At 41.4% G+C, this 16159-nt stretch overlaps 1 protein-coding gene across 1 annotated transcript in view; it reads right to left on the bottom strand.

Moving 5' to 3' along the window:
- The window catches only part of PLEKHA8 (pleckstrin homology domain containing A8), a 58039-nt gene extending 42676 nt beyond the window's left edge, over positions 1–15363 (bottom strand). Inside the window, exon 1 of the mRNA XM_003788545.2 lies at positions 14912–15363. Within this exon, the coding sequence (XP_003788593.1) occupies positions 14912–14951 (40 nt within the window). The 5' untranslated portion in view covers positions 14952–15363. The remainder of the gene's footprint in view (positions 1–14911) is intronic.
- Between the last annotated feature and the right edge of the window lie 796 nt (positions 15364–16159).

Genomic DNA, 16159 nt, shown 5'->3' with positions numbered 1-16159 from the left:
GTGCTGCCCTAAAAAAAAAATTTTTTTTTTAGGCAGAAGGCTCTCTTTCTTTCTGAGCCTTCTTATTCTATTCAAGTCTTTCACTGGATGAATCCTACCCATATTAGGAAGGACAACTTCCTCCTATACTTGGTCTATTGATTCAAAAGTTAATTTTTTCCAGAAATACTATCAAAGACTTGCCCCAGAGATGTTTGGCCAAGTGTCTAGGCACACAAAAACTGACACTTAAAATTATTACCATCATCAATTTTAAGATATACCATTATTTTAGGTAACACAGGAAAGAAAATAAGACCCCTGCCAATTAGATAATGATGTGGCATTGTGTCCTGATTTCAGAATTGTTGAAATGTGAAAAAAATAAGTGTCCTAAAGTTGAAAAATGCACTAAACCAAGTTTTATCTTACAGGAATCTGAAAAAAAATGTTAAATAATCCCTACAACAAAGCACAGCTGCAGTACTACTTCTGAAACTGCAACAGAACTGAAATACCTTCCTTATCACAGGTTCTGTATGTATCTAGCAGGGGAAGTTATAATTATAGAAGCGGAAATACACTGCTATTTTATTCTGTAGTTTGTAACCACAGAAACTGTGATCAAGAGAAACTTTTCTTTTAAGCATAAAGTTCCTGAAGTTTCAGAAGCATATTAAGATAAGAGATCACAGAAATCTCATTCCTATTAGCCAAAATTTAAACGCAGAGTGAGGGAGAATCTATCTTAGTACTGAGATACACATTCCTTCACGATGTCCAGTGCTGGGAAACTGGGATATGGCTCAGGAGTGATGAACTGTAGGAGAAAAGAAGGATGAATGATAAAGAGGCCATTAATCTACTTGTTGTTTTAAATTAATCTGCAGTTACCTTAGAGATGATAAAATTTTCAAGGTAACAAAAGTACAGGTAGAAACTGCGGGTCTGGGGTGGCGCCTGTGGCTCAAAGGAGTAGGGTACTGGCCCCATACACTGGAGGTGGTGGGTTCAAACCTGGCCCCAGCCCCAAACTGCAAAATAAAAAGAAAGAAACTGTGGGTCTGTACTAGTCCTTGTTCCCTCAGATTACCATTAGACTACCTTCCTATCCAACCCCCACTCTCTTTTTGCCATCCTCTTCTAAAGATGGAATGTGGTGTCATCCAAACTCCCAGCTAGGAAGGATTAGACAAGACTCTTCAGCTCAGAGCAGCTACTGCTGCCAGGAATGCAGCAGGGGTAAGAAAAGAATGGCTTATATGCCAATTTCACACACTTTGTATTATCCTGGATTATTTCACTATAGAAAGTACACTCAACATTTATTTTTGGCAACTCAGCATCCACCCAGCACATTTGCACTGCTTAAAACTCCTTTCTCCACACTCTGTCCACGTAGTTTGGGTGTGTATGCAATTCAAGCCTAATTGGACCTTCACATCCCCTGTCCCCAAAGCCAGTTCCATAAGGGCAAGTGGCCCAACCAGAGATAATTCTGGGACTTCTGCTGGGAGCGGGAAAAGGTGAAAAGAAATGAATACAATCTCTTTTTTTCTTTAAGATGTTGGCTTGGAGCTGCTGGCAGCCACTTTGCCATTACGTGAGACCTAAACATGACTCCCACATAAAAAGAAATGGGGGTGGGAGAATTTGAAGGACGGAGGGAGAAGGAAGCAAATCTGGATGACAGTGTTTGAACCCCTCTATCAGACGATGCCATGCTGAAAGTTAGATATCAGATATCCCCTGGACTTTTCAGTTAAGTGTGCCAATAAATGTCCCTCTTTACTTCAAGCCTGCCTGAGGGCTTTTCTACAAATAAAAGGCCTCTAAACTATCACAAGATCATCTCACTAAATGTACAAAAAGCACTTGATAAAATTTAACATATCTCTCCTAGCACTCTGGGAGTTGGCGCCAAGGGAGGCAGATTGCTTGAGCTCAGGAGCTCAAGACCAGCCTGAGCAAGACAAAAACCTGTCTCTACTAAAAGTAGAAAAACTAGCTGTAGTCCCAGCCACTTGGGAGGCTGAGGCTAGAGGATCACTTAAGCCCAAGAGTTTGAGGTTGCTGTGAACTATGATGCTATGGCACTTTACCCATGGTGACATAAACTCTGTCTCAAAAAAAAAAAAAAATTAACACATTTTCATACTAAGAACATTGAAACAAGGAATAGAAAAGAACTTCTTCAACCTGATATAGGCATCGACCCCAAATCTGCAGATAGCACACACAATGGTGAAAGACTGGATGCTTTCCCTCTAATGTTAGGAACAAGACAAGGATAGTTGCTCTCACTACTTCTATTAATATTGCACTAGAGGTTCTAGCCAGAGTACTTAGGCAAGAAAATGAACTAAAAGGCATCTGTTTTGGACAGGAAGAAGCAAATCTGGCTTTATTCACAGACATGCTCTTACATATTTAAAACAAATTAATAACAACAAAAATACACAATCCCCCACCCCCAGGATTACACTTAAAAAAATGTTAGAATAAATAGTTCAGTAAGGTGATAGGATATAAGACCAATATACAAATATCACTTTTACTTCTGTACAATTGCAGAGAATAATCTGAAAATGAAACTTCAAAAACACAAATTATTTATGGTAACACCAAAAAAGAATAAACCACCCAGGAATAAAACGTACACGCTGAAAACTATTAAACACGATTCAAAGAAATTAAAGATCTGAAGATCACCAATCCAAAACTGCTACCAGCTTGCTCTTTTCTCACTTAGAGGAAGTGCTTTTCTACACTTAATCACAAGCAACTGTCTACAAAATTCACTCACTTTGTCTTTAGCCAAAAGGCTTTTCAGTTCAACAAATGTTGAACAATACGCATTTTTTCAATGAGCACAATTTTCTTCCCAATTGCACTTACATTTGGATGTAAACTGGCATATCTCATGTTAATTTTGCAATAAAATCTCTTCCATTTTTATTTCCCAACAGCAACCACCATTTTTAAATCGAAATTTCTAAATGGAGATGTTCTTATTCCTCTGGATCCAAACCAAAAAAGTGACTGTGAGTCATACCCACTCTGACTAAAAAATACTGTAGCTTCTCTTCTTTTTCCCCCTAGAAGCCTTGTGACAAATAGCTCATCCAAACACACTACTATAAAAACATTGCACTCCATTAAGTTGACACAAAGGTTTTTTTTTAAATTTATTTTTGATTTATATAAAACAAAATTCATTCTTCGGGGGATAATTCTGAGTTCTGGTAAATATATAGTCATTTAATAACTACCACAGTAATAACAGTACAGAAAATGTATGTTCTCCCATAACTCCCTTGTGCTATTCTTGTGCAGCCAAGCCCTTCCCTTGCCTTTACCCTGGCACCCAACCACGGCTGTGTTTTCATTTTAAGTTCAAAATATTAACTTTCCTGAAGATGTCCACTTTGACTCATGGGTTACTTGAATGTAACACTGTTTAATTTCCTAATATTTGGGAATTTTCCATGTCTTTCTGTTATTAATTTGTAGTTCAATTCTGGTAAAGACACAGAATATTCTTTTGACAAATTTGGCAAGATTCCTATTATGGCTCAGAATACGGTCTACCTTGATGAATGTTCCATGTGCATTTGGAAAACAGGCAACATTCTGCTGTTCAGTTTTTCAGTATAATCAGTGGGCTTCCTCTATCTTGGCTCAAAAATAACTTAAACAACTAGTAGAATCTCCACTAAGTGAAATGTTAGCCTCACACCAGGGTATCATTTTGCCTACGGACTCATCATAGATCCTACAGAACTTCTACCAATAAGGTACTATGGGAAACCAGAAGTATATGATCTTACTGTTTAACAGAAAAACCAGGTTAAAAAAGGAAATATTACTACACTGTTAATTTTTAAAATCTGTAAGAAATGCTGCTGTGTAGAAAGGCAGAAAAGCAAGAGAAGGAGCTATTTAAATCCTTTATAGAAAAGTAAGCCAAAGGTAAAGAAAAAAGTGAAGGAAAGATGCTTTTTCATCAACCACAAAAGGAAAAACTTGTGATCATAGGGGGAGTAGAAATGGGAGAAATAAAAGGTTATGTCCCTTAACTTCTTTCAGCTTTCAAAACCTGTAAAATGCCTGCCCTATTACAAAGTAACAAAAACCTCAATTCTTTCCCACAATCTGATTCAAGAGAAATAATTTATGTCAAGACAATAGAGTAAAATTAAATTTCTGATAGGCCCGATAATCTTTCTGAAGTAGGGAGTCAAGACCATAAATTATGGTTTCTATGTTCATAACCCCTATATATTATGGTTATAATATACTATGTTTTTGCATGATACACAGAAGTTAATAGTGGAAATCTCTACCACTTTACATTGAAAAAAAGCACAGCTATTGATTTACTATGACCCCTGACCTCCACAAGGTTGTGGAGGTTGTGGTTTCCAATGTCCAGGCTAGGTGCTCAGCTCCACCTCATCCCATTAGAGTCTGTCCCCTATCTCAGCTTCTATGGGTGGTGGGGGCGGAATGCTCTAGACAGGGTAGTGGATGGCAAAGCCTTGGGTTCCTCTGCCAGGTCAATAAGATTTTTGCTATAGCTGGGGAAAAGGGAAGAAAGAGAAGAAATACTCTCTCCATTGTAACAGATAATAACCAAGCATTATCTAAATTGCAGGCTTCTTAACTTACCATTAATTAATTCATGAAGTGAATTTTTTTTTTTTTGAGCACTTATAATTTGCCAGTCTTGGAGATTTAGAGAAAAGAAGATCCCAGCCCTGAAGGAGTAAAAGTCTACTGGGGAAGAAGGCCTGCAGATGGTGAGGAGACTATAATTACAATAGATTACATCAAATTCTCTTTAGAGCCTTCTGTTAGAGACAGCTGTAAGTCACTTCTCCTGTGTGTTCTTAGCTACCAAACTGAATATTTATTCTGGACAGTGCTTCCTTTATGTCCCATGAGCACCTTACTCAAGACAATAGAGTCAGGAAACCTTGGTCAGATTCATAACATCCAGCTGTGTCATCTTGAGCATGTCAGTTTCTCTGGTCATTATTTTCCGATTTACAAACTGAGAGATAGACTAAACTGAGTAGGTAAGGTTCCTTCCAGGCTTAACACATCATTTTTCCACTGACTGCAGTGACTCTCTTAACAGACCCAGCATCCTATCACCACCCAAGCTCTAATCTGAGGGTTACTTCTGCCCCATCCTTCCAGGTCAGTCACCAAGGTCCTCCCAATCATCCCAATTTCTATCCTTAGCTTCAACATTCCACATGTCCACTCTGGGGCATAGAATATGAAGTTATGGAAAGGACATGTAGTCAGGCAGACTCGGCTCAAGACTTATTAGCTGTGTGACTCGAGGTTACTTACTTACCTGTGAAATAGAGTAACAGCTCCCTTCTCCCTCTTCCTCATCATCTCCCTGCTGTATTTCAGCCTCCCACTCCCTGACCATGTTTCAGCCAGGTTCATCTTCCTTAAATATAACTTTTACCTGCTCTTCCTTCCTAGTTGTAAACCTGACTACCAGACTAATTTTAAACTATCAGTTTGGCTTAATAATTGAACCCCACCCTAATTAACTTCGCAGTGCTTCTTTCCTACTCCCAGAAAATGATTCTTTTTTAGTCCTACTAGTTTCCTCATTAAGGGTCACTTCTGCTCCCTAGTGCACAGTTCCTCCACCTTCCCCCTTCTGTCTATACCAATTCTACCAACCCTTCAGTCCTACCTTTTCCATGACACCTGCTGAAAAAGGTTCTTCACACCTTTTTGTTTTTGGAGACATGGTCTCAACTCTATTTCCTAGGCTAAAGTGCAGTGGCATCCTCATAGCCCTAGGCTCAAATAATCCCTCTGCTTCATCCTAGGCTCAAACAATCCCTCTGCTTCATCCTCCTGAGTATCTGGGACTATAGGCATGTGCCAACATACCCAGATAATTTTCAAATTTTTTGTAGACATGGGGTCTCACCCTGTTGCCCAGGTTGGTCTCAAACTCCTGGCCTCAAGTGATCCTCCTGCCTCAGCCTCCCAAAGTGCTGGGATTACAGGCATGAGCCACTGTACCCAGCCATTTTTACATTTTTCTCGACAAAGGTATGCTGTCTTCTTTGGCTAGTTTCACACCTTCCTCTCTTTCTTTTCTCCTTAATTCTGGCTGCTCACACTGGCCTCAAATTGAAGAGCTGTTCTCCACCTAAATCATGACTATTAGCCAGCAGAGGGAGAAAAGCAATAGGACCTCTGTGATATCAACCTGGAAGAGTATAGATTTTAGCATTCCTACCTGTCAAGGGTACTCAAAATTTGTATTTAAAATCTTGGAGAGTACTAGTAACACCTAACTACCCATAGGGACCAGGTATATGAAATATGGTTCTAAGCCTTGTCAAGTCACAACTTTAGAGCGACCACTTGAAAGCGCCAAGGCCAAAATGACAGCCCTTAGTTGGAAGGGAATTTTCACAATTCAAAAGAGTTTCCATTACACTATAATAATCTCTTTGAGGACAAGGATCATGACTTACAAAAACATCTCCAGCACCCACACAGGGTCTGATGAGAAGTTAGTGTTCAGTAACTATGTCTTGAAAGAATGAATGTATAAGGGCTATCAGACAATGTTGAAAGTATATTGTTGGAACCATTCCTCTAGCATTTAAAAACCAAGACAGAGCCACCCTTGTCTTGAACTATATAGGAACGATTCTATCTCAAGCAAGTGATATTTTGCTTCCTTTGATGTGATAGAAATACTGAGAAAGGTCAGCCTTCTTTCTGACAAGTGCCCTAGGAGGATTATCTATTTTCCCTCTCTCAGTACTGCCACAGACTCCACGAGCCCACCTGAAAATGTATTCAGGGAGAGATTCCCAAGGATCATGGTATTTTTTTTAGATATGCCCTCGCCATGTCTCATTTATCTGTGTCTGACAATAGCTCCACAGCCTGTTTTACTGTCAGTCTTAAATTATTCCCTAATAGAATTTAACTGGCTTTTGCTTAATCTAAACAAGAGGAAAGTAGTGGTAACCAGAAGTGGTAAAGATTAAACACTGAAAGTACAGTCCCAGAACAATGGTCCCCAGACTTCCTCAGTCCACAGACCATTTCAATGATGTAAGACTCCATGGATCACTCCCAACATCTCCAACCACATCACACAACTGAAGCAGTGGGAAGATCGGTGCCATTTTCGATGGGGTATCAAAGAGGCAATGGTATTAATATAACACTGCCCGAGTTCCTTAACAAATTATTGATTTTTGCTGGAAGAAAAAGAACAGACAAATGATATACAGAATTACACAATTTGCAATCATCATTCACCCAAAAGGGCCACAGAACTGTAGAGTCAATTCCAAAATATTGATAATTTATTTGAATCTTTTCCTTTATAATTTATACCTCTTTGACTTTCAAAAGGAGAACCTAAAACATTCAGGACACATATATTTTGAAAAGCCATGAGGAGCCACACTATGCACACAGACAGCTGAAAACACACAGTTGAATTTTCCAGGCATCATTAATCAAAACAGTTACCCAGTTAACCTACCCTCAAGTGAAAAATGTACCAAGCAGGTTCATATATATTATCGATTTTACGGGCAGCATCTGTAGTTCAGTCGGCAGGGCACCAGCCATATACACCTAGGGTGGGGGGTTTGAACCCAGCCTGGGCCTCCTAAGCAACGATGACAACTGCAACAAAAAATAGCCTAGCATTGTGGCAGGTGCCTGTAGCCCTAGCTACCTGGGAGGCTGAGGCAAGGGAATTGCTTAAGCCCAAGAATTTGAGGTTGCTCTGAGCTGTGATGCCATGGCACTCTACCAGAGTGACAGCTTGAGACTCTGACTCAAAAAAAAAAAAAAAATTATCCATTTTACCTTAACAAACCTAATGATGGCTATCATTATTACTGTCATTTTAAAACTGAGGCTTGATAAGATTAAGAGACTTGCTCAAAGTATCAGCACTACTAAGTTATGAAACAGAGGTCCAAATTCAAGATTTCTGACTCCAATCTTTTACATTTAAGCGTTCAAATGTACTGGTAACTCTGTCACTGAAACTATGAATCCTACAGATAAAAAGTTGACCATTAGAACCAAAGGAAAGAGACAACTATTACAATGGGAAAAGATCTTTGCACATTATCAACTGGGTGAAAGCTTGATAACTAGAATCTACAGAACTCAAACTAAGCAACAAAAAAGGAGCCAACAATCTTTATACCGATGGGCAAGTGAGATGAAATAGAACCTTCTCTAAAGAAGACAGATGAATGGCTAACAAACATATGAAAAAACGCTCATGGTCACTAATTATCAGAGAAATGCAAATCAAAGCCACCCTGAGGTATCATCTAACTCTAGTGAGAATGGCCCCCATCACAAAGTCTCAAAGGTGCAGATGCTGGCATGGATGTAGAGAGAAGGGAACACTTTTACACTGCTGGTGGGACTGTAAACTAATACAATGTTTTTGGAAGGAAGTATGGAGAATCCTCAAAGAACTCAAATTAGACCTCCCATTTGATCCTGCAATCCAATTACTGGGAATCTCCCCAGAAGAAAAAAAAAATCTTTTTATCAGAAGGACACTTGCACTAGACAGTTTATTGCAGCTGAATTTACAATTGTCAAATTGTAGAAACAACCTAAATGCCCACCAACCCAGGAATGGATTAACAAGCTGTGGTATATTTATACCATGGAATGCTATTCAGCCACTAAAAAAGATGTTGACTTTACTTCTTTTGTATTAACCTGGATGGAGGTGGAACACATTCTTCTTAGGAAAGTATCACAAGAATGGAGAAGCAAGAATCCAGTGTACTCAATTCTGATATGAGGACAATTGATGCTAATACATGGCAGGGGGTGGGGGAATGGAGGACTGGAGAGACGGAAGGAGGGAGGGGGATGTGGGGTCACGGAATGTGACACACCTCTAGGGATGGGGCATAATCATAAAAGGGACTTTACCTAACAACAACAACAAAAAGTAATTGACCATTAGATATCTACAGGCAAAAATATGAAGTTGCAGCCCTACTTCACATCATATACAAAAATTAATTCAAAATGGATAAAGACCTAAATGAAAGATCTAAAACTGATTTTTTAAAAAGAGTTTATTACCTTAGGTTTGGTAATGGTTTCTTAAAATGACAATAAAAGACTAAGCAAAATTTGATAAATTGGACTACATAAAAATTTAAAACTTTTGTGATACAAGTGATACTACCAAAAAAAAAATGAAAATAGCCTAAAGAAATATTTACAAATCATGTATCTGATAAGAAACTTCTATCTAGAATAAAGAACTTTTATAACCCAATTTAAGAAAAACCCAATAAACAAATGGGCAAAGGACAAGAACAGACATTTCTCTAAACTATGTATGTAAGTGGCTAAGAAGCACATGAAAAGATGTAGGGAAATATTAATATAAATCTAAGTCATGAGATATTACTTCATACCCACTAAAAGAGCTATAATCAAAAAGACAGACAATAAGTGTTGGTGAAGATGTGAAGAAACAGGAACCTTCTTTGACTGCTGATAAGAATGTAAAATAAAATGGTGCAGCCACTTTGGAAAACAATTCTTTAATTTCCCAAACTGTTAAACAAAAGAGATATAATACGATCCAGCAATTCCATTCTTACATATATATCCAAGAGAAATTTAAACATGCCCTTACAAAAACTTGTACAAGTCTTGACAGTAGTTCTTATTCATAATAATAATAAAAAGGAACAAGGTGCATGTCTGTCAACTGACGAATGGACAAACAAAATGTAGTATTTCCATACAATGGAATATTATTTGGCCATAAAAAGAAAAGAAATTCTGATACATGCTTATGGATGAACCAAAAGACCATTATGCTAAGGAAAAGAAGCCTGCCACAGAAGACCACATATTGTATGATTCTATTTATACAAAATGTCTAGAAAAGGCAAATCTATGCACAGATTAGTGGTTGCCAAGATGAGGGCTGGGTATGAGAGTTATTGCTAATGGGTACTGGGTTTCTTTCTGGGATAATAAAAATATCCTAAAATCAACTGTGATAATGGTTTATACTCTGTATATATACTAAAACTACTTACTTGTACATTTAATCTTATTTATTTATTTATTTATTTATTTTTAGACAGAGCCTCACTGTCACCCTGGGTAGAGTGCCGTGGCATCATAGTTCAAAGCAACCTCAAACTTGGGGCTCAAGCCATCCTCCTGCCTCAGCCTCCTGAGTAGCTGGGAATACCAGCACCTGCCAGAACACCCAGCTAGTTTTTCTATTTTTAGGAGAGATAGGGTCTCACTCTTGCTCAGCTGGTCCTGAGCTCAAGCAATCCACCTGCCTCTGCCTCCCAGAGTACTAGGATTATAGGCGTGAGCCACTGTACCCGGCTTACTTGTACATTTCAAGCGGATGGATTTTACAGCACATGAATTATTATCTCAGTAAGATGTTAAAACAACAACAAGAAAAAAGGTTGACCAGTGAACCTTTTTTCATGTAAGACCATGAATAGTACTCGGGATCACTCATATTCCAGATGTCTTCCTGCACTGTTTACACAGCACAAACCTATAGGGCAAGAGTCACCTTCTTCCACCTGGAAGGAAACAAAATTACGGCACCTCCTTAATGACAACCATCTGGCCTGCATGATGATGTAGGCTTTTGTTATTTTTGGAATGCACAGCTGCAATGTGCTAGTGACCTAACCTGCTGGAGAGACCCAAGAAGCCTACAGCTGGCCAAAGTTCGTAATTGCTGAGTGGGCAAGAATTGGAGCTAAAATTGCAAAGTAAAAAAGCACAGCTCAGAAAATCTCCTTATGGGAGACAAAACACTGGGCACGCAAAGCCTTCTTCACTCCTGAACTCCTCTCCACTTCCCACCCCCAAACAGAGTCTGCTATTCTAGGTCAAACATACTTTAAATATAGGTACATTACGAATCAGCTAGAATTATATAATGATCAAGCAGGAAGGACCTGTAAAAGTATTATGTAATGGAGCACTGTCTCCGGAGCCACTTAGTAACCATGTGATCTTGGGCAACTTCCACGTCTCTGTATCTCAGTGTCTTCATCTGGGAAATGAGGATAATTAATAAAGGCAAGTGTTTCTCAAAAATGCTGCAAAGATTACATGAGTTAATCCATCTAAAATATGTAGAATGAAAAAAAGAATAAAAAAATTGTGCCTGGCACACTGTAAGTGCTAATAAATTTTTTAATATTACAATTATAAACTAGTAAATTCCATTATTTTTATAGAGGAGGACACTAAAGCTCAGAATGGTAAAATGACTCTACAGTTGGCAATGACAGAGCTGGAATCAGACTTCGGGTCTCTTTGACTCCTGAACCAGTGTTCCAGAGTTCTAATGGTTAGCCCTGCTTGTATAACACTCCTTAATTTTTAGGTCATGAAAGATATGAATACACACATAATGCCTGGCATTATGTTTCATACAATATGGGTGTCAATAAAATGTTTAATTTGTTCTCTTTTCATCTCAAATTTAATCTTCCCATATCTTCAAAGAAGTTTTGATATTAAATCCCAGAATAGCCAACATTCTGCTCCTCAAGGCAGGATGGCTAAGGACCGAAGAAAACACACGTAAGTTCAGTCTATTTTCTTTTTTCCATTTTTTTACTGAAAGAGTATAAGTTACACAAGTATGCCTAGCACTTGAGGGGAAAAAGACTTTTCTTCCTTTCTCTTTCTACATGCTAGAGGGTATACTTAAGCAAGCAATTTAGATACTATTCATAGGGTTTGATGATGGCTCCAACTTTCAGTAATTGATACCTGTCACTCAAATTCAAGAGGCAAGAGAAGTTCACAAAATAATTACACATAGTATTTGACAAAATACAGTAACTGCAGTAGGTCACAAAGATACAACCAGAAAACTTTTCTACAATACACTACAATCAGAGTAAGCTTTTAAATAAGCTCATCATTTCTTTCTTCCGCAGATACATATGTGCATGCACACACATACACATCACAGTGTTTACACCATTCTTTGAAGCCTTGCACACACTCCGGCATCTTTGTTGAAGCCTCACTCTTTTCAGCTATCCAGCCAAATGGGTCCTCTTTTTTTTCTTCAAATTCACCAATCTCTATTCTGCTTTGGGGCCTTCATACCAGCATGCCCTGTGCCCAAAAAAGTTCTTCCTTACTTCTCCTCTGCTTTGGCCTCCCCATCTAACTAGCTTGATATATCCTTCAGGCTCTGCTTAAGAACTTTCCCCAAAGAAGTCTTCCCCTAAACTCAGACTAGATTTCCTTACCCTCTAATCACACACAATTGGAACATGCTTCTAACCATTTATTCAATTTTATCTTTCTTCTCCCATCAGACTGCAGGTTCAAGGAGAACGTGGTCTATCTACCTTGCTTCCTTTGTGTCTAGCACAGTGCCTGGCACATAGTAGGTGAATAAAGTTGGCACACAGTAGATGGTGAATACAATTAATAACATATCCAAGGATCAAAAGATCAGCTAAGAAACAGATTTCCTAACTTTTCCACTCAAATTCAACAAAACACATCCCATATAAAGCTGTCAGCAGAACAGAAATACACAAATTACACAAAAAGGCTGGGGACAGTGGCTCATGCCTGTACTCCTCACACACTGGGAGGCCAAGGCGGGTAGATTGCCTGAGCTCAAAGGTTCAAGACCAGCCTGAGCAAGTACAGGACACCATCTGTAAAAAATAGATGGGCATTGTGGTGGGTCCCTGTAGTCCCAGCTACCTGGGAAGCTGAGACAAAAGAATCGCTTGAGCCCAAGAGTTTGAGGTTGCTGTGAGCTCTGACACCACAGTACTCTACTGAGGGCAACAAAGTGAGACTTTGTCTCAAATAAATAAATAAATAACTACACAGAGGCACACATTATGTATTCCCTTTGGAGAAAAATTCAGAATGAACAAAACTTTGGGCTGAGATATATGTTTTAAAGTTATATGGAAAACCACACAAAAAAAGTTATTTTTAAAAATAAGCTTTAAGGGGGGGCCCCCGTGGCTCAAAGGAGTAGGGCGCCAGCCCCATATACCGCAGGTGGCAGGTTCAAACCCAGCCCCGGCCAAAAACTGCAAAAAAAAAAAAAAAAGCTTTAGAAGAAGAAAAAGTAGCTTGTCATTAACACACAAAAATGCTCTTTTGAGAGACCCACTCCCAAAGGAGCGCTGCGGGTGGAGGAAACAAGAATGCATGTGATCTTCCCAGGCTATTACAGTTTCTTTCCAAAGTAAATTTATCTCCTAATGGAAGAGAATGTGCTGAACCATAAAGCTAAGCATATCTGGAAAAGTACCCAGTGTGTGATGGGCTCCTATGAACTATGCCCCAAGCAGGAGGCATGTGGATCAAGGGACCAAATTACAAAATGAGCTTACAGAGACTTTGGAAGGAAAACTGGTCAAGCCTTCTCCTCGTAGGTAGGGATAGCATTAATCAGTTTCCGGCATTCATCAAACCAAAGCCCAGCTTGAGTTTTACACATCTAATTGCTGATATCACTGAAGGTCCCTGAAGCAAAGAACAAGTTTTCTAAAGAAAACACCTCTCCCATTCAGTTTTTTCTGTACTAGTGATTACAGAAAAAAATAAACAGGAGTACTTGTTACTAACTACACTACGCAAAAGGAAAAGATTCTGAGTAAGTCCAACAGAGGCACTATTTGCTCTGCTGTGTGACCTCCTTAAAGACATTATGCCAACAGATCCTTCCAGATACACTCACCCTAAAACACACAGGGTATCACTCCACTCCACCCTTAAAAAAAAACTGTCCCACAAAAAAGGGTTCAGAAAATACCCTTCCCCCATGCTAAGAAAAACTGGAAACATTTCTGCTTTCAAGCATATAGCCATTAACACTTTAAATACCTATTCCATTATGCTTTTTTGGGGGGGGTATCATTCAGTCGCCCTGGGGTTGAGTGCCCTGGCGTCATACCTCACAGCAACCTCAAACTCTTGGGTTCAAGTGATTCTCTCGCCTCAGCCTCCCAAGTAGCTGGGACTACAAGCACGCGCCACACCTGGCTATGTTCAGGCTGGTCACCAGCTACTGAGCTCAAGCAACCTCGGCTTCCCAGAGTGCTAGGATTACAGGCGTGATCCTTAATAAAATCTTAATAAAAAAAATTGCCTAGCACGGTTTCCAGCATACAGTAGGCTTTTATCAAATAGTGGTTGCACAGATGCAAAAATGCATGTTCTGAATCATCTCCACAGCTGAAGAACAGGTATAACCTTCTTAAGATATGCAGCTTTTACTTCCACAAATTAGAAAAGGCAGGGCAAGGGAAGAGTTGCTAGTATTTGCATTCACTGTATTTTCTGAGTCTGTAAAACAAAAAGGAATGCTCAGTGAGGAAATCAAAAGCCTTGTGGATGCTTTGGAGCTTTGAGACGGTGTGCACGCAGATGAGTGAAGGTGACAAAGGGAAAGTGTTCGCACTGGGACTATGATAAAGGATCTTTCACCGCTGAATACCAGGTCGTGCTGGCATTCCTGTGAAACCTTCCCCGCCAGCTGCAGGCAGGCCTGACTGGCTCCCTCGCCAGAATTCGAGGGACTCTCAGAGGACCCCCACAGTGGGGCGTCAGCGCTTTCCTCCCGCTGCTCACCCCAAATCTTTGCTTTCCTTGAAGTAAAGGGGCAGCTACTGCTCTCAGCCCCAGGAGGAGGCAGGGTCCGCACGGCAGGGGTGACAGAGTCCTGTGAGAGAACTGCATTAGGACACAGTCCGGGTCCGCGCCGGCCCCGCGGTCTCCGGAGGGACCGTGACCCCAACCTCTCAGAAGGCGCGTCCCGACGCCGCCCCCCGGCCGTCCAGACAAAGGCCCGGCCCCAGGCGCGCCCACTCACCGCTCAGATAGTTGGTCCACTTGTACAGCACCCCCTCCATGGCGCCCACAGCCCCCTGGCCCCCGCCGCGCCCGGGCCGCGTGCCCACGCCTGCCGGCCCCCTCGCTGCCCTAGGGCTCAGGAGACCAGGCGCGCCGGCAGCAGGGCCATCGCCCGGTGCGGCCCAGACGCCCACTGCCGGCGCCCGGGCCCGGTGCTGGGACGCCCGGCCCGCCTCACATCCTCGGCGCGGGGGCGGGGTCACTGCGGCGGCCTCGGCGCGGGAAGCCTCAGCCAGCGGGTGGGCCCGCGCGGCGGGGCCGGGCGCACCGTGCACCGGAGGCCGAGGCACGGGGTGGGCCCGAGGGACAGCGGAGCCGCCAAAGCGCGGCGAGCCAGGCAGCCGGTCGCGGGCGGTGCCACCATGCGCTACCTGAGCCCTCGACCCCCGAGACCTGAGCGCGCTCGCGCATGCCCAGTGCGTCTCGCTCGCGCCGGTTCCCAAAATCCAGCCCGGGGTTTCCCGGCGGCGCGGCTGACGTGGAGGGAAAGGCCAGCCGGGAAATTGAGTCCTGGGAAGAAGGTTTGTGAGTAGGCAGTGAGAATGCAAGAGAGACGCCCCCAAGACAATACTGGGACACAGTTCTGACTGTAAATAGTGTCCTAAGAGTAGACTCCCCGCTCCCGATCTTTGGACATCTTCCGGACCGCTTACGATACCCTCTGTGTTCTAGTCCCCAGGGTCCCTTTCGTATATGGGCGCTATCTAATCCCCCACACCTTAGGTACTCGACCAGGGAGCGTAGAAGATGATTGGAATTTTAGGATAGAATACTGTGAGGCCAGTCAGGGTAAACAGGGCTCCAAACTCCGAGCTGCGCTGCGCTACTGGAACTGCAGTTGATAGACCCGGAGAGTTGACATCACTAGGGGCTTATTAGAAAAGCAGAATCTCGCCCCAAGCCCAGACCTCCTGAACCAAAATCTGCATTTTAACAGGGTCCCCAAGGGATTCCTAAGTCTCTAAAGTGGACTGTGCTAAGGATATTTGACAAGGAAAAATGTTAACTGGAAAGAGGCGAGAAAAGTGTACAATCCATATGCTTAGGTATACGTCACAGATGCATGCACCGCAAGGTCAGGGTGATTGTGATTACTCGTGGTCGGTGGCATTAGAGGCGATCTTTCTTTTTCTTTAGTGTAAGGTCACTTCCAGGTTTAGTAAATAGAAATACAGAACAATTATTTGTTATTTATCTGAAATTCAAA

This window comes from Otolemur garnettii, unplaced genomic scaffold (assembly GCF_000181295.1).
Source record: "Otolemur garnettii isolate 467f Iridium unplaced genomic scaffold, OtoGar3 scaffold00028, whole genome shotgun sequence".
In the NCBI taxonomy this organism is placed as follows: Eukaryota; Metazoa; Chordata; class Mammalia; order Primates; family Galagidae; genus Otolemur; species Otolemur garnettii.
Note: the sequence above shows the minus strand (reverse complement) of the source record. Positions and strands in the feature narration are given on the sequence as shown.